The 23,341-nt window shown below is 49.3% G+C and overlaps 1 protein-coding gene across 1 annotated transcript in view; it reads right to left on the reverse strand.

Moving 5' to 3' along the window:
* Positions 1 to 818: 818 nt before the first annotated feature.
* SLC7A5 (solute carrier family 7 member 5) overlaps positions 819 to 23,341 on the reverse strand; it is a 41,161-nt gene continuing 18,638 nt past the window's right edge. The window contains exons 3-10 of the mRNA XM_074882001.1: positions 15,675 to 15,780; positions 14,321 to 14,365; positions 12,783 to 12,906; positions 11,674 to 11,777; positions 10,785 to 10,881; positions 10,274 to 10,423; positions 8,949 to 9,126; positions 819 to 7,063 (exon numbers count right to left, since the gene is read on the reverse strand). Coding sequence (XP_074738102.1) covers positions 7,008 to 7,063; positions 8,949 to 9,126; positions 10,274 to 10,423; positions 10,785 to 10,881; positions 11,674 to 11,777; positions 12,783 to 12,906; positions 14,321 to 14,365; positions 15,675 to 15,780 — 860 coding nt within the window. The 3' untranslated portion in view covers positions 819 to 7,007. The remainder of the gene's footprint in view (positions 7,064 to 8,948; positions 9,127 to 10,273; positions 10,424 to 10,784; positions 10,882 to 11,673; positions 11,778 to 12,782; positions 12,907 to 14,320; positions 14,366 to 15,674; positions 15,781 to 23,341) is intronic.

Here is a 23,341-nt window from a genome sequence, read left to right on the forward strand (position 1 = left end):
TACTGCAGATTTTCTCTTCCAGTGTTACTTTCTGAAGCAGCCACGGTGCTGGAGAGTAAATCAAGGATTGCCTTTTTCTTGTGAATTCTCTCATTCTTCAAGATATCGGTTGACTGTAGCACCTCAAATTCAGTATAAAATTTGCGTATAACATCTATTCAGCCTATCTAGGCATCATCAGGCCACTCTAAGGTCTCCCTGGAGCCTTCTCTTCTCCAGCTGAACCCCCCCAACTCTCCCAGCCTGTCCTCACAGCGGAGGTGCTCCAGCCCCCCAAGCATCTTTGTGGCCTCCTCTGGCCCTGCTCGAGCAGGTCCGTGTCCTTCTGATGTTGGGAGCCCCGGAGCTGGACACACGAGAGCAGAGTAGAGGGGGCAAATCCCCTCCCTCGACCTGCTGGCCACACTGCTCTTGACGCAGCCCAGATCACTTTCCCCATATTAAGTTTGATACCTTCCTGCTGTTAAGACATTTTATTTTGGCTGCAAGCTTTTACCAGCAGCATCTCTGTCATATAACCATGCAGATACACCCTGGGCCTTGGGACATCCATCTTCTGCTCCCACCTCTTGCCCAAAGCTCACCCACTTACCCATTCCCTTAGTTTTAACACATGCAAAATCAGGAACAGTAACTAGAATTTAAAAAGAAGGATGGTGACAGAGGGATGGATGCTGCCATTGCTAAGCTTCGCTCCTAGTCCTGTCTGCAAGAGGAACACTTGGAAACCCAGGGCTCAGGTGCCCGTGGATGTGGGATAAACAAGGCAACCTTTTGCAAAATAAAAATTTTAGAAGCAAAGACCAGCAACAAGAGAGTTGTAATTCAGCTGTCTTTGTTAAAAAAACAAAACAACAACCCAAAACATAGAACAACCCAAACATTTAACAGATTTGTTAACCACAGACATAAAAGAATCAAGAAATACTACAAAAAATACATTGCAGGAGACATCTTGTTTTACAAGGCAATTTGATTAAGTTACTACTGGCTGACCAGCACTCGGTCAGTCGTGGAATAGCTGTGTTGACAGGAACACAAACATTGTAAATAGACAGTGCTTACTGTAGAAGTATTAAGACTAAAAGATATTTACCCCTTAAAATAAATAGAATGTCATCTACAGCAACATTTAAATTAGTAAAATATTTTTAAAGCAACCAAATATAACAAAATTGTAAATCAGATCTAGATTTTCTTCTGTATGTTAAGATCCTTTTTTTCTGTGTTTTTAAAAAAACCAACAAAAATACGAACTTTAGAAGAAAGGTATCTCTGAAAAGTCAGATTATTCACTAGAAGTGAATTTCACCCTCCTTTTGTTCTGCGGGGCAGCGCAAGGTCTGGGTACCACTTAAAATTCTTCCTTCGCAAGGATTTAGGTGGGACGTGGACCTCACCCTGTCCTCTGAACAAATAAGGACTTTTTTTTCCCAAAATGTGAAATTCATCCCAGCGCAGGAGACGCAGCCAGACCCCACAGTGCCACGTCCTGCTGCCTGGGATGCAGGAGAGCATCTGAGCACTTGCGGAGCCCCTGCGCCGAGATGAACGTCACCCAGCGGGAATAATTTAGGTGTAGATATAAAGTCTCTTTTAGGCCATTTAAAAATTAATTCAATAGTTAAAAAAATATTTTTTTTTCCTCCTTAACACTTCAACAGCTGGAGGAAGCAACACCCCTTCTCACGCAAAGAACAGGGGACTAAAAGCAAAGAAATAATCCTCTGGACATCGGTTACTTAAGGGTGACTGAACCCGAGCCACGTGTCCTACCACTACATCACACGGGCGAGAGCATCTGCACCAAACTGGGAGCTCTTGGTTCCATCAAGCCCAGCAGCATCCCATGCATCCCCCACTCCCCACCAGCTGCTAGTTCCAGTTCAGACTGTGTAAACTGGGAAGAAACTTCTCAAGTACAAGCAAAAGTAGTGTAAGGCCGGCCAGCTGTAACTCCTCAAGAGCCACCAGAAATGAAGAGCCCCTTGAGCATCCCCCAACGCCGAGGCCTTGTGGGATGCCCTGGCACTGGCCAGATCCCCGACGGAGGCGCGGGAGCAGATTCCCATCACCGCAGGGAGCCAGCTGCTGCGCTCCCTGGTTGGCAGCCAAGTGTGGCCAGCTTCAGCCACGCCGGCCCAGCCCGCAGCCTGAGACACTCGCTGGGCTCCCAGGGCCAGCACAAGGCTGCGATTCAGTCTGCGGGGCTATGCCGAGGTCGCGGCGCCGGCCGGCAGACCTCAGTGCGAGCCCTGGGGGGAACCGGAGCCGTCTCAACCCTGGGCTGCCCTTTCCCAAACTGCAGGAGGAAGCTTTGTTCCAGCTCTTTCTCAATGGCCAATGTTGCCTTCCCCTTTGATGTCATTAGAAATGGAGTTGTGCAACTGGTTGATGAAAAAGCTGGCATCCCACAAGAATAGCCCCAAACAGCCAGTGTTGCGTAATGACAACATTTGGCTGTTTTCTTCTTTTAAAAAAAAAAAAATTTATTTTTTATTAAAGCCCGAGACCACTAGCCTCGCCTGAAGGCACAGGTACCTTCCCAGACTTCAGCTCACAATCACCTTCCCTGTGATTCCCTGCAGCCGGACCAGGACTCTGCCACTGCAAACATATCTCCATGGTTGGGAAATCGTGGCTGTGGGGATCCGCTCTTGGGGCAGACCCACAGCAGAGGAGCCCATGGAGGAGCCCAATTTATTCCCCTGCCTGAGCCGCCCACAGGGAGAGGGCTCGGCGGGCAACAAAGCCTCTTCTCACGAGTTTCGATCCAGTTGGAAGGGTCTTTAAAGTTTGTTCAACAGTGACAGAGTCCCTTGGAACTTAGTATCCATAGAGGGTGCCATTAAAAACAAAAGCGTGTTTACCAGGACACAGTATCTGAGATGGAAAACACTGCAAATACTGCAGGAAGTTTAAAAAAAAAAAAGAAAAAAAAAGAGAAGAATCCACCCAGGATGACTTAAATACCCCATTTTTGGCCGGGAGCATTTTGCAGGGCCGAGCAGGGCTGGTTCCCCTCTCAGTTGGGAAGATTTCTCATTTAGAAAGAGGAACCCCATGGGTAAGGAAGCGCCTGGCTGCCGGCTCTGCACGCCCCTGCCCTACTGTTTAGCAATCCCCACGGGATGCTCTTCCATGAACACCCCCAACAACTGACTGCCTGGGAGTCTAAATACTTCAAAACAAGCTAAGAAGAGCGATAATTGAAAGGGGGGTTTAGTACAAGGACCAAGGGACTACTGTGGCACAGCCATCGCTTGCAGAAATAGCAGCCACAGCAACACGGTTGGACTCAATGATCTTAAAGGTCTTTTCCAACCTCAATGATTCTGTGATTCCACTGACACGACTGCTCTGGCTGTATTTGCAGAATACTGTCCTAGGAAATAGATCCATGTGGTACCTCGTTGAACTGTAGCTGTTTAGGAAAGTGAACTCATGGTCGCTGTGGTTCTACGTGGCCTTTGCGGTGGGTTGCAACAGGCTCGACAGAGCACAAGCAGACAGAGAAACAACAGAAAAATCCCACATCCAGTGCTGGGAACGATGAGAAATTTTCTGTGAAGTCTCTGTTGCTCCCCTCGCCCTCTGTGACACATCTCATTCCACATTTGAGGAAAATAACCAGCAAGGAAGTTTTTCATGGGGATGTATTCGCTCTTTTTCCATAGCAAAATCCAGCTGAACATGGCAAGCCCCTGGGGGCAGCAGACACTCCTGGTTGTTGATCTGAGTTACAAGCTGTCATGCTGGACAGCAGATGCTGTTAGCAGCAGTTTCACCCATTGGAGAAATTATTGTGTTTTCTTTATAAAATGAAATTCAGTTTTACCCCCTCACTCATTATCTCCCTAACTGCCAGGAAAAAATAACCCAACCTCTTACAGCCATGTCACCAAGCTCTGGTGGAGGGGAACTATCAGGGTCAATGAATCAGGGATAAAAGAAATCAAGTTTTTGAAAGGTAAACTGAGATGTGAGCTGTGGTGGACCAAATTCAACATTTTTGTCATTCTGTGCTGGTACCCGGTTCAGTTTCTTCCTACACCTCTATTGCCAGGGAGACGCTGGCGAGATCATGAAACATATGGTATCAGTGCCAGAGCCAGCAGGTTAGTACAAGAGAAAGATCTTTAGCAGCAAGTGAAAAATCATGAAAATTTATAAAGAGCAAGCAAGCTAGTTAAGGATTTAATTAAAATCAGTTAATTAATTAAAAAATATTTCTCAGTGTGACATCTCCTCTTTAAAACCAGTGTGAAAGGTTCACCAAGAGGATACCGCTTAGTGATGGTCTTCATCACTGATGAAACTCATTTAGAGATGTGTCCAAACCAAGCAATCCCCACTCTGGGAGATCTGGACCCATTTCTGAGCTCTTTGTGGATTGGGCTTGAGTGCTAATTTACATCGGATTGAGGGGGCTGAGAGTTGAAATCCCTTCCCTTCGCATCACAAGTAATTCTGCTGGTATATGTCAGCACTGAGAGCCCCTGCGCTGAACCCAGGCCCTGCACTGCAGCCAAAAAACCTGCAGACCAAGTGGAAGGTGACAGACTGAGGTTCTCTGTCCATGAAACAAGTCCAGCATAAGCAGTGATTTCCCATTGCTACCCTGCCAAAACATCTCAGCCTTCAGCTGGAAGAGGATTCCAAAAATTTGAGTTCAGGTTTTATGGTTCACGACCTTATTTTTATGCAAATGCCTCTCCACAGGCACTGGATCTGAGATGCTCCAATTCATTGCACATAGGTCCCTGAACAGCCAGGCACTGGCCATAAACTTTGGGTTCTTCTGCGCTGTAGATACACCCAAACCAGCTGCAACTCTCCACAGGTTAACTTACCTCCAGGAGAGCTCGACGCTAACCCCTGTGAAGTGGCACCTGAGCTGGCCTGGGCATCTCTTCACTGTGCTGCCATGGAATAAACAACCTGACAGCAAAAGTTTTCAGCGTGATGATTGTCTCACCTATTCCTCCTGCACTGCCTCAAAGCAAAGCCGCGTGGTTGGCAAAGCAATAGCAAAGAGCTGCACATAGACACTCGTTGACACAGCCACGGTCATTGTCACACACTTAAACAGAAGCTGCCACCTGCTATAACACACTTTTTTTTTTTGCTAAAGAACTTAAAAGGACAAAGCATGAGCTAGTACCATTGGTGTCCTTAATGCCTCTTCATCCAAAATAACTCTACGCTATGAGGAGAATCCAGTGGAAAGCATTAGCTCTTGGAGGATCCTGGCTTCCAAACAGCTTAGTTTACAAAAGTATTGAGGAGAAAAAGTAGTTCAACAACCCATTTGCACAAAGCACAAGCACACAGAAGATCTGTAACAGAGACTGAAGCAGCTCACTTGTGGGGAAAAGATGCTTTTGATTTCCGACTATCACCTTGAGCGCAGACGCATAATGAGCAAATTGTTCAAGAATTGCAGTTTTGCTGAAAAGGTGATGCTTTCGACCAAAAAAAAGCAACGTGTTCCAAAGAGGACAGTTTGGACTACTTGGGAACTAGAGGAATTTTGGTGGGCTCAGGGGATGGCACTGCACCACCCACAACAGCAAAATAAGATTTCACATGCGGATCACGGTTTATGCTCAAAGACCACTCCCTGAACGGAGGGTGTCGGGGTGGGGGGGCTCCTCACCAAGCCAAACCTGAGGCTGTGGTTTTGCACGAAGGAGAACCAGGCCCCCAGTCCCTGCTTCTTAGAGCAAAACAGACCATCTACAGCAGACTGAGATTAAAGCCAGGCTCCAGCCATCCGGGGGGGGACATCTGCCCTTTTCTACACCCCCCCAGACCCAGTTGGTCCCGTCCCCACTGCACGTTCTAGAAGAGACACAGCGTAACGAAGGGCGCAGCGACGGGCAATGCACACACAGACCCCCGGGAACGAGTCAAGGGAATCCCACCCTTATGTTCTTTTTGCAAATAGTTTAAGGGGCAAACGTGAATCACATGGTGGGCAACGAACAGGGCCATTTGGAGCGCATGATGTTGCTCATCCCATGCTGGATCATAGCCTAGCTACAGGAAAACATGGAGTGAGCAAGCCGAGGACTCGGCCTTCTGCTAATTGCAATTCCCTGGGTTTATCAGAAGGAACTTCACCCTCAGGCCTGCACCTGCCCCAGTGCTAATTCACAGGGCCACGGGATGGGCATTGCAGTGAAGAGCATCCCGGAGGACCGGCTCAATAGCAGGGAGATGGCTTGGATCTGAGAGTTAAAAGCCAGACAGTGGCAGGGGACCCCGAGTGCTCTAGTCAGGAACGCAGTGAAAGTCAGATGAGGCCTCCCCACATCATTTCTCTGACACTAATTTTTCTCTGCCTTGTCTCCTGTAAGTCACTGCCAGTGGACAGAGTCCACAGCATCCAGCAGCACGTATTTTGGTATGAGTTTATGTGTGTGTGTGAGCGTGTGAGCCAACATCAGCCACCCCTCGCTTCACAACCACCCCCCCTGGACCAGGTAAGGCAGGTAGGCTGGGCTCAGGACCACCCTGCAGCTCTGTGACTGTCCCAGCCCCAGACACAGGCACGTTTGTACAGCTGGGAACACTCAAACTGGGCTCATGAGCAGATTCGCTGTCATCTGGGGGATCCCAGGCCCAAACTGAGTAAGCCTACACAGAACTGAAGTACAGCCCTCAGTGTCACACACACACACACACAGATGCTGATTGAACTCGCTGCTGCCAGACAGGCAGGACCCCTTTGAAGCTGCCATCAGGAATTCCTCCTCTTGGCCCACGTTCGTACCAAGAACTTCTCATCGCAGGGTTGCTCATCTGCCAGGCTAAAAGGTGGCGACGGAGGGGCTAGAGGAGGCAAGGCAGAGCCAGGGGCATGGTGTCAGACGTGAAGCAGCTCCGACGGGGTGCTCCAGTGCCTAGGTTTCGTTTACGAGGGATCAGAAGCGTTTTCTCCTTGTGTCGTCTTAAAATAATATTGTGCGTTTCCTCAAGCTGAATGTCTCTGCTTTTCTTGCTTATGATTCTTGCGGAACCACTTCCATCAGTTTCTGGCACAGGACTGTTGCAGAGACTACGGGGAAGAAAGCAAAGGACAGGTCAGAGATCACACGCAGGGACCCAACATACATCTTGATCTCAGTTCACAATCCTCTGCCTCAAAAGGGCTGACCCATTTGCCTCCCCACCGTGGTTCCAAGCAAGATTAGCCCAAAGGCAATTTAAGACTTGAAAGCAAATGAGCTGCAGGCTACTCTCTCTCTCTCCTCACGCCCAGAACTGAGACACGTAACACTGGGAGCTTTGCGAGGATGTTGTACTGCCCCGAGAGAGGCTCTGGCACTTCTTGACACCAGTTTCTAATTGCACAGCAATATGGGAACTACGTTGGGATGCCAGAACTGCAAGCAGCCAAAACTGAGTCAGGCACAAGAGCAGGAATGGGCAGAGAAAATATGAGCCAGTGCTTTTTATTTCCTGTTTTGAAAACCTCGGCTGTATGTGCACACAGCTTCTTTAAAGGCCTGAGGACCCAGGGCAGAACCAACTCGGCATCCTGAACACAAGGCAAGGTCCACTGCCTTGCACAGAGCAGGTGAAGAGCAAAGGAGGCATTTCAGACACAAGTTTGCACAGGAAGGGTGCTAAACTGAAGTAACTTTTTTTTCCTACCCATTACTTTTGGTGGCTAGTACCCAAACACACCTGTGCTTTCTGCTGCTTCACTGTGTGTTTGGAGATCACGAGATGGTCCTGCCAGGTAAAGCTAACACTAATTCTAAATACCCACAAAGTCAAACTCAGATCAGTTGGTGATCAAATTATCTGCAATAGATGAATATGCACATGTGTTTAAAGTTCATATGTTTCTAACAGGACATTTGCAGAATTATCATTCGGTGTTCCCAGAATATTTTCTATATTCTCCTTACAAGCCTTTGGTGGTGGAAAACAATTAATATGGTAATTTGCCACCCAGGCACTGCAGAAACGGCTTTTCCAGGAACTGGGCCTAATACTCAGAATGAAAAAGTGAATGTGAGAGAGAGAGAGAGAGAGAGAGAGAGAGACAGGCGAAAAAAAAGAATAACAAGTGCTGAGTACTGTTGAAAGCCTTTTTCTTCTTCATAAAAAGCATCCAGCTAAGGCTGGGCATTTCTACTTGTCTGCTTTTCTAGGTCAGCCTGTTGTATGAGAGCTGGGAGGCAGATGGTGGAGTTTAGTTACTTGGACGACACGGATTGACTTTCTTGATTCAGTTGTTCAGACAGAGGTTACATGTGCCAAGCACAACCTCTCCATCCCTTCAAAACACACCGTGGTGTAGTGTCAGCTGTTGGAAAACCTTATATGAAGATACCTTAAAAATAAACCTTGCAAGAGAAAATGTCCAGGGGATTTTCCCCTCCCTCTGCTCTGCTGCCACATTTTGATGCCAAGGAGAGCTTTGACTGGATCAGAAATGTTAGCACTGGCTAGGTGATGGATTGGGATTAATTACGAATTTTCAGCAGACAAATTGAGGCCAACTGTGCTCAGACTGTTATGCTGTTACTTCTTTTCCCTTCCTACATCACTAGAAAGTGATTCTCTGCTGACAAAAGGCTTGACCCTGTGCTTTTACAGGAGGCTGAAGAAAGGCAGCAATGTGCTCAGCAAATTACGCTCCGCTGCATAACAGCAACCTGTTTGCCAAGATGAAAAAATACCTCATGGTATTTGGTCCAAACTTTGCAATTATTGCAAGTCAGGGTGCGTTTTGGGTGCTTGGTAGGTGAGGTAATCATCAGGTTAAAACTTGTTACCGTTAAAGAAGAATTGATCAGAGCCAAGACGTTGGAAGCCTCCACTACACGGAGGAGAGCCAGTGCTACCAGCTGTAGCGTGCTCACTGGGAAGCTGCTATTTTTGGAGCAAAAGCCAAGGCTGTACCCTTGGTCTTCACTGGTAACACTTACAGATGCCTTGGAGAACCCACTTGGGCTTGTTTTGCCACCAGACCCCGAAGAAGTAAACAGGGATCCCACTGAAGATGATGGCAAAGCCAATCGCACATTCCTTCGGCGTCATCCAGAAGGACACAGCAATGAGGAACAAGCAGGCCAGGATGAAGAAAACGGGCAGGCAGATGTTCACCTAAAGAAGGACCCAAGAAGAGGTTAAAGGTTGTATCTGGGGAACAGGGTGTGCTTTCCAGTGAATTTTCTCTAGCTGTACAGCCTGGGGAAGGAAGGAGTTCACGTTCCACTGCAGACCCCCGTGTGGATGGTGCTCCTGTCTGTCCCAGTGCTCTGAACAAGGGGACCGTGACCTTGAGCTGCCACGGGGAAGGCATTGATTTAAGCAGTGCTCTCCATCAACCCCGGAGAAAACAGACATAGGCCAACACTTAACACGTACATTTAAAACCAGCAAAACAAAGCACGGAGGTGTGGCTTGCCAAGAGCCACGAGCCCTTCTCAGCACCCTTTTTTTTGATCCTCATTCCATCCTTGAATGATTCCTTATAAAAAGCACCTGTACCAACAGCATCAAATTCAGCAGCAAGCACAGCACAAGCCGTAGCATCTTCACGGCAGTTTCTCAGGGGATGGGCTACACAGCTCCAAGCAGGGCACCCGCTGAGAGCAGCCCAGCTTTTTGAAGAAAAAAACAAAAAATAAAACACCCTGCAAAGAGTTACTTCGGGAAGGCACTGGTACAGATCTGTCAGTCTGATCCTCTCTGGCTGCCGGTTGCCTGGCAGAGACCTGAGTGTGCTGGGGGATGAGTGAGAAACATGCCTTTAAGAAAGGCAGACACACTTGTAGCTGACATGATCTTGGCCTCCTCCCAGATGGGACATGGTACTGCCAAGCTGGCCAAGGACAAAGAGAACAAAGTTCTCATCTCTGCAGGCGTGGGTTTGTCTGCTTTATTAAAAAACTATTTTAAGTGAATTCCATGACGGTACAGTGTTTCACCGAGGGCCACAGCCTATGATTTGTCCTGGGGAATATGTTAGTCATGGAGAGCTTCCCACTGGGCTACCCCACCAGAACACCCCAGAGCCCCCCTTCACTCTGACGTCCCCATGGTCATGGCAGCTCTTCATCCTCCTTGCACTGGCAGATTTCTGTGCAGCAGGGACGCCTGTGTTAGCTACAGCACAACATTTTTCCTGTACACTTGCAATCCCAGCCCCTCTTCCATGCAGGACAAGCAGCCGAACTCGCTGAACCTTTCCTGAGGTGCTGAGAAGGGACTCAGGGAGGACCTGCCACAATTACCACACAGTTCTCACCTTGATGGGCCTTTCCAGCTCTGGCTTCTTGTAACGCAGCCACATCATGCCAATGATGGCCAGAGCCACGCACAGCCAGTTGAAGAAGCTGAAGAAGTTGATGACTGAGAAAATGTTGTTGGAGAAGGCATAGAGCAGGGTCATGACACACTGCATCCAGAGAAAAAAAAAGCCATTAGCAAAGGGAGTAGGCAAAACCACGGATGTTACAACACTAAATACGGGTATTTTAGAAGAACTACCCGCTAGGAAAAGAATGACGTTAATGATTTTTTTACTTATTTAAGCTATTTTCAATTGGTGGCTGGACCGATGTCAAAACAGAAGTGGAATATGAGGATACGATGAGAAGGAGAAGGGTCTACCCTCTCCTTTAGGTGCATGCAGGGCTGGCTGTGTCTGGAGGGGGTGCCCAAGCAGCCCCCACCTCCAACCACGCTGATGGGATCCTACCCCCGGCCCGTTTCTCAATACCAGGTCAATGCTCATCACCACAGCCCCAGGTGCTTACCGTAAAGATGAGGGACGGCACAGGAGTGAGGAGCCTGGGGTGAATCATAGACAGGATTGAAGGCAAGTGTCCTTCTCGGGATCCCACGAAGAACAGCCTGAGGTGGGGGAGACAGAGCAGTTATCATCTCTGCAATCCTCAGCCCTGGGCTGGGGTTTGTCTTCAGCACAAAACAAGTGGGGACAGCCCAAGCTGAGCCTAGAGAGGGCTGAGGCAGCAAGTCTGGAACGCCCAGGCTCCACGCAGGTTTTCCACCTCAGTGGTGCCTTGCCCCATGCCAGCCCTGCCCTTTTGCTATCACCGGTTCAGGAGTGGGGCCCTCCAGGGTCAGACCCCAGCACGGGGTGTTCTGCACATACACAGTGGAAAGTCCCTGTCTTAGAAGGAAGGCTGGAGACGGACAAGGAATGCAAGAAAAGACGTATTTATATCCTTTCTGGAGAGAGCAATTAAGTGACTTTCCTAAGACAACCTGGGAGATGTGTGTCAGAGCTGGAACCAGCTCAGTCCCTGTCCTGCCTTGTCCTTTCTCCACTTTCTGGAGGGATTCTCAGCCCTGAAGTTTCATAACTTTCTGCTTTTCATTAAAGACACTTTCTCAGGCAACATCACTGAGCCCCAAGCCTGTGTTTGTTTATGTTCTAATAACTTCAACAGGACTTTGCCTGAGGAACAGAAGACTAAGACCATTGAAAGGGTTTCCTTTAAACTGGATATGGTTTTAAAGTCTTACTTTTTTTTTTTTTTTTTTCTCCACATTCCCCACATGGCCTCCAGACTCTTTAGACTTTGTGTCTACCCACAGCCACTCTTTGGAGGACAACTCCAAATAAAGAGGCATTAAGCATGACTTGTTACCAAAAACCACAAAATTGAGCAAGAAACCTACCGGGAAGAAGTGAAGAGAGATCCATTAACAGATCCAAAGCACGATAAGCCAACAAAGACGGGTATGATCCAGGACATGACGCCAAGGTGGTAGTTCCCAAAATCCTAAATGCGGGGCCACAAGACAAGATATTTCACACCCAAAATGTCCAAAAGAAGAAAATCCTAAATGTGGGGCCACAAGACAAGGTATTTCACACCCAGAATGTCCAAAAGAACTCACAGCTGCCTACAGAGACTTAGTATTTGTAGAAATCTGAACAAATGACATGGCCTAGTGCCAAAGCTGTTACGGAGTTTTCCATGTTGCCATTTGCTGCTCCTCCTTCCTGAAAAAGCGTATTATGGAATTGCAAAAAAATCAGCAGCAAGACCTGGAGATGTGGTTTTATATCACAAACTGCTTCACTGCAGTTTGATGCCAACACTATTATACTGATTTCAAGACTTGCAAAGGCACACAACTAGAGTGATGCGACCAGGGCTGGCATCTCCAGTAACTCAGCACCACGTAGGTGCAGGCTGGAATGGGGGCTTGGTACTAACCCGAAGGATGGAGCATCATCACCTGAATGGCGCAGACCAACTTCTCCTGGACTGGGAGATGCCCCTTGAAGCACTGACCCATCCTGGTCCCACTCAGTTTACAAGGTCATCCCATGCTGCTCACTTCTGAAGCAACCAGGATTTCTGACCGCAGTGGCATTTTAATTAATAGAAGTATTATTTTTCGCTCTTAATTAAAACAAGGAAGATACAGAGAGAGAGAACAATCTAGTTCAGCATTGACTGAATGACCTTTTCCCATAAATATCACGCTCTGGTAACTGATGATAAGTCATGAGGCCAGCAGCAACCTTGTGTGTTTATGAATTAAGAGCAGTGCTAACTGACTGCCCACCCTCACTACTGTCTGTGATTAATCCCACTTGGTATCACGCTGTTCTTCCCTGCTCCCGTCACAGTTGCCTTTATCTCCTGTCAAACATCAGCTTTTTTGTAAGCAGCCCTGATCAGCCTGGAACAAACTAGATGTATGCAGAGATTGTAAGTCTGATTTAACCAGCCCTGGAAAACAGATGAATCGCATCAGAAATGCACCTATCTTACCACAGCCACGGCTTCGGACGTCAGCATCTGGTCCGTTGACAGGGTCGTGAAGTAAGCCAAGTTTGTCAGCACGTAAACCAGAGTGACTACAGGTAGCGAGATGATGATAGCCAGAGGCAGGTTTCTATGAAGAAAACATAAATCGTAATGGAGCGCTGCACTTCAGAGAAGAGAGCTCTTGATGCTGTGGGTTGGTGGCCCATGCTGCAGCCCTCACTTAAAGTCAGCTTGAGCCATTCTGCTCTTCTTTGGCTCTTCAGCATGTCCAGTTTTCCAGCCACACGCTGCTCCCCTGAGAGAGGAGAAGATGCCCCCATGGGAACAGCCTGGAGGGTGGCAGATGTAGGGTGGAGGATTATGGCAAAAGGGACTTTTTGCATGGAGAGACTCTGGCTGTCTGGGCAAGCAGTAATCCAAGACCATGCAAAGGCAATTAATTAAAAATAACTCCCCATGGCTCTTGCTAGCCAGTGGCATCAGCACATGTATTCTCTTCTGGACAAAGGCAAAGTGTTTGTGCAGGTGGGTTTCTTGTGGGAGAAGGGAACGTCAGGGATTTGGTGGGCAGTTTTTAGGCTGTAACTCTGTGCAGCTGGCTGGACTGATGAAACTCAAAGAAAATGAGTTCAGACACAGTCTGAGTGGGTCTGTAAAGCCGAGGCTGTGTTGGTACAAATTTGCCTTTCCAAATAGTCTAACTTCATTTGCGAATGGAAACTGAAAAAGGAAACCCTGCTTGATGCCATGTATAATTGGTCTAGTGGAGCTCAAAGCCACAGGAGGAGAGAGTCAAATACCATGACTGCATTCAGAAGACACGAAAATAATTGCAAACTGCAAAAACCTTTTTATAACTCTGTTTGTCAAGGAAAGGGCATATCCAGTCTTATGCTTCCCAGCAGGCACTAATCACTGCCAGGGCCAGCCAGGAGTGGGTTCTTGCACAAGTGACCCTGAAGCTTGTATCGACAGCGCCTCACAGGCACCTTCCCTATGAGCAAAAATGATTTATCGACAACGATTTGCAAAAATGATTTATCAGCAAAAAGTTATTTATCACCACCTGCTTTGGGGTGGCTCACCCTCACCTCACCAGGTCCCCTGCGTAACCCTGAAAGGCAACAAGCAGTGCAGAAGGAGGCTATTGCTCAACAGAAGAGGAAGAGCACGTGACAAACATATGTACACACAAATACTCTCATGGGAGTTTACACAGGATGGTAATAAGGCCGTGAGTGCTTCTTCCTTGCCTATAATTCAGAGAGGTGCCATGTCAAGGAAGCAGGACTTTCCAACAACACTGATAATATTAGCAGTACAGAAAAGCAGTGTAAACAACTGCCCTTCTCATACAGAGATTATTATTCCCCTTCCCCTATTCCAGGGAGGAATAATACCAATAATTTATCTCGTTTTCTATTTCCCTAGAAAAAGACCTTGGCTTCTGGGCTGATCTGCCTGTTACAGGCACGAGGAAGGGGCTTCCCCAGATCAAGAGGCTTTCCGCCCAGGGAAGTCATCGCAGGACACACACCTACCTGTAGGGATTGATCATCTCTTCTGTAACAAAATTCAAGTAATTCCTGTAATTTAAAAAGAATGGTGGTTAATTCTGGTTAGTCCATGGAATAAACAAAGCCCTTATTCTTAGTCCTCTACAAGGGAATTTCGGGAGGGGTAGAGAGACTGACACCTGCGGTAAAACCTGTGATGGCTGATGCCCAGTCCGACAGCTACAGCACAAACCCTGCAAAGCACAAGCCCTGGGGGGTGCTGGTGGATCCAGCACCCCATGCTGGCAGCTCCCCTGCAAGAGGAGGGGTGACTGCAGGTGAAGAGCTGCACCCACCCGTGACAGGGCCACCCCTCTAGGCAACAAGGAGGGCTGTAACTGGCCTGTTTTCACAGAATCATCGAGGTTGGAAAAGACCTTGAAGCTCCTCCAGTCCAACCATGAACCTCACACTGATGGTTCCCAACTCCACCAGATCCCTCAGCACTGGGTCAACCCAACTCTTCAACCCCTCCAGGGATGGGGACTCCCCCCCTGCCCTGGGCAGCCCATTCCAACGCCCAACAACCCCTTCTGCAAAGAAATCCTTCCTAAGAGCCAGTCTGACCCTGCCCTGGCGCAGCTTAAGGCCATTCCCTCTTGTCCTGGCGCTGGTTCCTTGGCTCAAGAGACTCATCCCCCCTCTCTGCACCCTCCTGTCAGGGAGTTGGAGAGGGCCATGAGGTCTCCCCTCAGCCTCCTCTTCTCCAGACTAAACCCCCCCAGTTCCCTCAGCCGCTCCCCATCAGACCTGTGCTCCAGACCCTGCACCAGCTCCGTTGCCCTTCTCTGGACACGCTCGAGTCATTCAATGGCCTTTTTGGAGTGAGGGGCCCAAAACTGAACCCACTCATCGAGGGGCGGCCTCACCAGTGCTGAGTCCAGGGGTAAGATCCCTTCCAGCAAATTCACTTCACAGCAAATTGAGCAGGGCCCTTCTGATTCCAAGTGCTCAACAGGACTGATAAAGAGCTTTAATTTGGTGCTCCAAGTAATCTGCTGCCATGTAGCACATCTCTCCTCTGCGAGCTAAACCCACCCTGCTGCCTTCTCTTACTACACCGAGGAGCTGCACGAAGCATCATGGTGCCTCATCACCCACCCTCTGCTGTTGCTTCTAAATCCCATCATGACCTCCACTTACTCCTGCTTCTGTGTCCTGGCTGGAACCGGGGTGTGAAGTACGACTGTTAACATTACTAGGCAAACCCAAAGCATCTGCCTCATTGCCCTGGTTACAAGAAAGACTTGGAAAGTCCTGGGCCACACTCCTCCTGCAGACATAATCTAGGGAAAAAGGAATGCACTATAGTATTTAGCACTTTTCAGTGGAATCTTACCATCCTCCATAGGCAAAGAGGCCGCTGTACAAAGCTAAGACGATATTCCCCACGCCTACTTTTGTGCCTTCGAAGGAGTGCTCAGGAGTCAGGTTTGTCACATCACCTGCAGCAAACAAAAACGGATCAATGCAGACAAACTGTGAACCCCAAGGGCCTCCGCGGGTGTTGAAACAGAGAAACCTGGAGGCAAAAGCTGCTCTTCGGATACTTAATTGTCACACTCATGCATTTTGGGTTATGCTGGAGAGCGTGTCTACATATTTCTAGTGGGCTGATTCCTCCAGTTTTACAGTGCTTAGTTCATCTGGAGTAAAGCCCCAAATATACTTGTCTCGAGCAACCAGTCGTTACTGAGAGCTCAGCCTCTCCCACACTGCAACCTGCTATCACCAAGGTAATCTCCCAGATATTGCCCTGCGAAGAAAAGGTTCTGGGGACCTTCCTGCTGGAAGATGCTATGAAAACAGATATTGTCACATTGTCCTCTCGACTGAAAGCTGCTTTCATTCGATAAAAACCCAGGATTTCCTCCACTTCCACCAACCACCCCATAAAGCAGAAACCCAGGATTTCCTCTGGTCCCACCAGCCACCTGATAAAGCAGAGGGTTATGGCAATCCCTTTGATTGTGGGAAGTCAGGTTCTTTGAGGCCTGAATATCAGAAGCTAGCTTCTTTAGGGCTTGAATATCTAAAGTTCCTGTTATGTATCTGCTTTTGAAATAAAGAGCCATAAATAGATTGTACCTTTGGTAAGAACTCTCCCGGAGGAGCCAAGGGTTTATTTATTTTGCTTTAAAATGTTCTGCAGTTGTTTTGTTCCCTGCCTTTTGATGTGGAGCCTGGGCGTAGGCCTGGGATGGCGAAGCCACGCTCCCCTCCCCGGACCCAGCGCTCCCCTCGGTGAGGACGGAAGCGGGGAGCGAGGCAGGGTTCGGCAGGGCATGTTTGCATCCAGGGAGCCCTGTCGAAGCCCATGTGATTCCTCTTAGGGCATAGATCTTTACTAATCACCCGAGCAAATGCATCACATGGCAGTCAGCAGGGCCTGGAGCTTAACCCTTCATCTCTTAGCACAAGGTACCCAGGACATGGAGCTGGGGAAAGGAGAGGGATGCTAATACACCAGGCATTTTTCCTCTGGATGGCCTTTCTTCCCATCTCACGCTGGGAACTTTCACTCCACTGTGCCACCAAAAGCCACTTTTGCAGTGGCTGGGTAACAAATAGGGGTGCTCGGACCTTTTTGCGCCTCGCGCTCATTTTTTTAGTGGTGGAAAGGGGGACTTTTCCCCAATGGCACTATCAGTCTCCTGGTGCATCTTTCATTCATGGAACTTCTCAAGGGACTGCTCCAAATCTGTCCAGTGACACGGAGCTGCTCTGTGTGTGGGGGAGAGCTACATCTTGTCTTTCCCCGTCTCTACCCAATCCTTCAGCTCTATCCCCATCCTTTCCATCCCGGGCATTGCTCTCTTCACCTCCTTTCTCCCTCCTGCTCCTGCTGAGTCCTAACTAGGGCAAAAAGATATTCCCTGACATGGCAAAATGCTCTCTGCTCACAAAGCTTCCCAGGAAACCAGCATCCCTCTGCCTTCTTCCCTGGCCAGCCGCTATCCCATTTGCAAGGGGATGCTGTGGGTGTGAGCTGCAAAAGAGCCAGAACCAGAGCAGCAGCTCATGCACTGGGCAGCAGTGCACCCAGCACAGTTATGTCAGCAGATTTTCAAGGCTCGACTTGTCCAGGTCCCACTGCAGATTGTTCCACTGGTGTTGCCTTGTCCCTCTCCCCCAGCAGCTCCTTGCACTAGGAAGGTCTCTTCTGAATCTGCCTTGGGATATGCTGGTTGTATTGAACGTCCCTTTAGCCAGTGAATCTCCTTAGCAAAATGCACCAATACTTTTTAAAAAGTGAGGTTAGGAAATGTACACCAGGTTGTAACAGGAAAGCCAGGAAGTGTAGAGAGACTGATACCATGAGGCACATTTAACCTTAATTCCTGGCTTATAGGTTCAGTCATATAATCTTAATTTAGCATTAATGCCCTGGCCTGGCTGTGAATAAAAAGGCTGAGCAGGAGGTGGGTGTGCACAGTATCACATTCTGCTGGATCCCTTGGGCTCAGCTTTACTGAGTTTATTTTCTCCCACTCCTGAATAATTACCAGGCTAGTTCTTTCCAGGTCTTTTGTTATGGGAATAAGATACACTTTTTTCTTAACCGTGTCTGTAATTAGCTACTGGCACAGCACATGGATGGACTAGGAGAGCTCTCCAGGAGTTTCAAACACCCCTCAGGACATCTCAAAGGTTTGCTGTGCTCGGCCCAGTTCCCCCACCCCAGGCTGAGGGACCACCACTTTTAGCACATCAGGAGGATGTTCTGATCTGGGAGGAGCCAGGGCACAAGCAGCATCCTGCCGCGGGCTCACACCTCCATTTCTTGTCCACACCTGGACACCAGCTTCCACCAAAAGCCTCTTTCTGTTCATCACAGACAAAAAGCTCTCAGGCCAAATGTTCCTTTTTCTGAGGCATCTGCGAGTTTCGCTCTGTGCCGTCCCAAACCTCACACGGAAACCGGGTGGTGGTGCCGCCGAGGCAGGGCTGAGCTGCCGCCCTCGCCCAGCTGGCCAGGAGAGGAGAGAAGAAACCACACGCCTGGATGCAGGATGTGCCACACGCTTGGGAGCCACGGGCATCTTCAGCCTCTGCGCAAGGAAGGGCCCAAAGCCTGATTCCGTGGCCCGCTGGGCTGTACAGACACTGTGGCTGTGAGTCAGGACTGCTGCCCTCCAGCACACACGAGCGAGGAGGAGGGAGAGGCAGCGCAGGACCGCTACGGGAGCAGCACTGAAGCAAAGAAATTAAAACAGCCTGACATTTCATTACCCTGTGGGTGGGCAGGGGTGATGGATGGAGCGATGGATAGGTGGGACGTAACTAATTACTCGCACACCTCTTCCTTGCAGGCGCCGCGGCATGCACCAAATGCATCTCTTTGAAGCACCGAAATGCAGCTACTGGCAAAGGAGTGGCAACTCAGGGTGGAGGCAGCCAGGAGAGGAGACTAGGTAAGAAGGAAGGGGCTTTTTGTTCCTCCTTAACACTTGAAAAGCTGACACCTCATTGCCCTCTCCCTGCCTCACCTAGCAAGAGTTCTAGTTCTCCAAAAACTTGCAGTGAGTTGCCAGACTTCACATCTTTACACTCCCATGGTAAAATGCATTTAGCAACATATCAGAACTTGATTAAATAACCACAGGAGCTGCTATCTTTCTCTTCCCACCCCGGGGGGACAAACTCGTGTTCTCAGGTGTCCACATCTTTGCCACAACTTTTGCTTCTTTCATGCTTTATTACTTCTTGGTTGCATGACAGGAGCTGGGCTCCTTAACAAGCACACCTGGAAGATCCCATCCCAGCAGAGCAGCCATCCTCTCCCACCATCACCACAAAGCTCTGTCCCACCCTGCCAGACAGAGGATCACCAGAAAGATAATAATCTGTGCCCGCCAGCGATGCCTTTACAGAAATAACTGGCACCAGATTATACATCTTGGGGTAAAAAAGCCAAACTCCAACAGCGATGCTGGAAAGGTATCCCAGGTATGTTCCCACACGGGCCAAGTTGTAAAACACGGTGGGTGAGCTCTGACTGTGCCTGCGAATCCTTGGAAGAGAAACCCATCGCACAAAGGTACCTCCTCTGCCGCAGAGGACCCAGAGGTGCACTGGAGGCTGAGAAAGCGTCCAGGAAACACCACTTGTCCTCCCTGTCCTTACACTTTGCTCTGATGCTTGCTGCTGGCCCCAGCTGGAGACTGGGGATACTGGGCAGATGGTCCAGCACAGTCCTCTTGTTACTTTCTTCCTTGACTACAAACGCCCCTGAGGACCTGCTGTTCAAAACGGAGGTCTGAACCTCAGTTCCAGACACTGCATCTTTCAAGCCTGAATGTGCAACTCGAGCCTCCAGAATTCGGAGGCTTGAATTGCAGACTTTGGCTCAAATCAGGGGTTACAAATCCACAGGTGAGGCTGCCAAGCACGGCCTCGACTGCTCCCGTGGAGCGAGAGGTCTGTGAGTGAGAGCATCCCGGGCGAAGCCGCGCTCTGCCCACGCTCCCAGCTCCCCTGTCCTCCCCAGCCCATGCAGCCCCGGCTGCTCTCTAGGCAATGCCCTGCCCGTGCCCGGCACCCTGGAGATCTGAAACCTGGTTTGAACTGGCTGTTCAATGCACTCTGCTCTACAATTAACCAAATTAAGGTAACAAGCTCTGACATAAACCCCATTTGCTGATCTTGCCAGCTGCCAAGACTCTGGTAATTGCGCTGGCAAGCGATGGGTCACCTGGGGCCTTTCTGCTGAAGGGACCTATTTTGGGTCCATGCACTGCGTGTTCAGACCCTTTCTTTGAAAATGTTCATTTGCTCCCCAGTCATGTCCATTCCAGTTTTAATAGCACAGCAATCTTCTCTTGCAGAAAGCATTTAATGATAATTAAATATTTTTAACTTGCCTAAACAACGAGGAGAGGGAACACAGCCATCTAGAGAGCTCAGCAGAAAAAGGGGGGGCCCTCAGCGCGTCTCGCTCGTGGAAGAAACCGAGCCAGGGAGAAATGTGTTGTATATACGAAAAACCCCAGAGAAGAAGATCTACTCAGCTGTTGAGCCATTTCCTGAGACAATCAGCGAGAGTTCAATCGACTGAGTCAGAAAAACAAGACAGCAAGAAACACGCAGGGGCCAGGGTTAGGAGAGCATCCGTTCGGCAGCTCGTGGCTCGGCGGGAAGCGCACACTCAGTAGCCACATCAGCTGTTTGCTCCTCTCTGGTCGCTGCCACTCTGCAGACAGCACTGCATGAGGCAGTTTTGAATAGCAGCTCTTAAACTTGGGACCCGTAACAGAGGAGTTTATGGGTCTGAAAATGTCTTCTCCAGGGTGAAGCCAAGGGTCTGGGCTCCTGGATTCACTCCACTCCACACAGTACCCGAGCTTCACAACTCCTCCTTTTGCAGTGGACACTTCTTGGGCCAGACAATGTTTTTTACCTTTCTCACCTACTCTGCATCCTACTGATACCTCTGAAAAACCTTTTACCCTCCTCCTCCTAAGCAAACACCTCTTGATTTTCACAGCCTCCGTGTCTGCCGGCACAAATGTTTGCTGATGAGAAATAAAGCAGCAGACAGAGCCCTGGAGTGATGCATGGCGTGCAAAACCATGCCTCCTCTGGGAGCCAGAGAGCACGGAGGCCACGCAGAGACCCTGGGTGAACAGGGTCCCTTTGATCCTCAGCACAGAATGGAAAGGTGTTTCCTAAATGCCCCCTTGTCTGTCCCTATCTGGGCAGAGGAACAGCAAGGTGCAAACCCCAAACAAACCACCCAGTGGGTTTCCAGCCACTTCCATGAACTTGTTTTTCTCTTTTCATATCTGCTCAACGGGTTCAATCCACATCCATAGAAACTTGTGATCAAGCATGACAAACAAGAAGGAGCCACCTGACCAGGCGCTGGGGGGGGGTTAACCAGAGCCAACCAGCTTGACATGCAGGAGAGCCAAGAACATTTGGGGAGGGCAGATCCTCCTGCCTGTCACCCACACCTCTAGCACCACAGGCAAGGCCATTAATTTCAGCCAAAGTTGAAGGCTTTGGGAAAGGATCAGTATAAAATGCAAGTAAGAGCACATGTGTAAACACACACACACAGAGCTATCGACTGCGTTGATACACCTTAGGCATGAACGGCTGCTTCCAAAGACTTCAGAGGGACAGAGAGAGGAGATCCAGAGATGCAAAGAAGCAAATACCGAAGTATTAGCTGCTCTCTAGTTAAATATGTCTGCATTGCTGGGATAGCTGCGCTTGGAAAAATGAGAAGCCAACAAAGCCTCTCACGTCAGCTGCCTTAAAACCCACTCAGCCCGCAGCAGCGGTGAGCAGGTCCCCTGGGGCACACACGAGATGCGCTCCTCAGCCTCGGATGCAAGGCACCTACCTTGATCCAGCTGTCCATCCCGGACACCGAAAATGAGCAACACGCTACAATCCACAACTCCTTGGATAAAGCAGCTTTTCAGGTGTCAAGGCACATTTCCACCCCAAAGAGTTAAAGCAGCTATGAGCCTCCATACGCAGCGTTGAACAAACAGTTCACATCAGCACTAAAGGCCAAGCTTCCGCGGGTGCGTACAGAGCCACTCCAACTCACAGGGGTCATAACAAGCAGCACAGGTCACTGACCAACTGCTTCTGTATTTTGGGGTTTGGTTTTTGTTGTTGTTATTAAATGCATTTTATTTATTTTTGGACAGGCAACTTTGCACTTGTAAAACGCAAAAGCCCCCGCAGGCTGAACTCTATCCTTGAGTTCAATCTATAATTGCCCCAAATTTGCTGGGCAGAGAGGGCAAGAAAAAAATTGTCTGAGCAGAAACAAACCACTGCTCACTCCAAACCAGAGCAGGCAAGCCGCATAGCATGCTAACTGCCGTGCCCACCTGGCCTCAGCATTTGCCTCCACTTTTGGCTGGAAAAGAAATCAAAGATTAGAGAGTGAGAGGCCCGTAAAACATAATTGTGTTGTATCAACCCTCCAGCGTTAAGACGCCTGATTAATCTCCGACATGTGGTTGATGTGATTTAGAGGTGCAGGATGCTGGCAGCTTTCCCAGCTGCCTTGTCCGTGCTCTCCTTCAGTACAGTCTTCCACTCTCCGTGTGCTCTGTGAACAAAAGGGTGAGTAAGGGAAGCACAATAGCTTTCCTTCAAAGCTTACGGCTGGAAAATCATGTTATAGTGGCATTTCTGAATGCCAGTGTAACAAGAAGCGGCATGGGCAGCTGCAGGGCAGGCTTTTCTTGCAGTCTTTTGTGCACAAGCCTCAGCCCCAACTTGCAGGGCCACACTCAAAGCTTGAGGGACATTTACTATCCATAGGCTTTGCCTATTCTCCGCTGAAGAGGATCTTCAGTGCGAGTTAGTCATGGCCTGGCTGGGTGAACACTCAGCTGGTCTGGCTTTGGGCTCCAAACTCCTCTCAGACACCTCCAGCTCCGTTGTTGGGTCCCAGGTCATGTCCTGGAGCCAGTCCCTTGGGTGAGCTGGTCCCTCCAGGCCCAGACACGAGCACAACGGCTGCCCTGCTCCCTACAGCACCCCACAGTGCTACCTCAGCTAGCAGAAAAGCAGGTCATGACTGATGTGGCAGGAAATAAATCAATTGAAAACAAACTCCTAAACATTGACCTGCCGATCAGGTTCACCCTTGGGTTCACCCTACGGACGTGAGAGATAAGACCGGGTCAAAGGAAAACTTGTGGCAGCTGTGCTAAGTGCCCAGTCATCTCCGGATGGCCAAGAGTGATTAAATGTAGGTACAAACCCAAGAGAATTCAGACAACGACCACTCTTGTTTTCTCTTAGTATCTGTGTGCCCTCCGAGACCTGAGGGAGCCTGAGATTTTAATTACCAGTCACAAAATGAAGCTTTCCTGCCATGTCAACAGGACCCCTCCAGAGCAGCCCTGCTCTCCCCATGCGTACAGCCGCCTCCTCGGCTCTGCTGCTTGCAGAGCTCACCCGCTCAGCCCCCCGCTCTCACTCCAGATCGGGCTCAAGGGGCTTTTTTGGGACATTCAACTGACGTTACCA

The sequence above is a fragment of the Strix uralensis genome, chromosome 12 (assembly GCF_047716275.1).
Source record: "Strix uralensis isolate ZFMK-TIS-50842 chromosome 12, bStrUra1, whole genome shotgun sequence".
Taxonomy (NCBI): Eukaryota; Metazoa; Chordata; class Aves; order Strigiformes; family Strigidae; genus Strix; species Strix uralensis.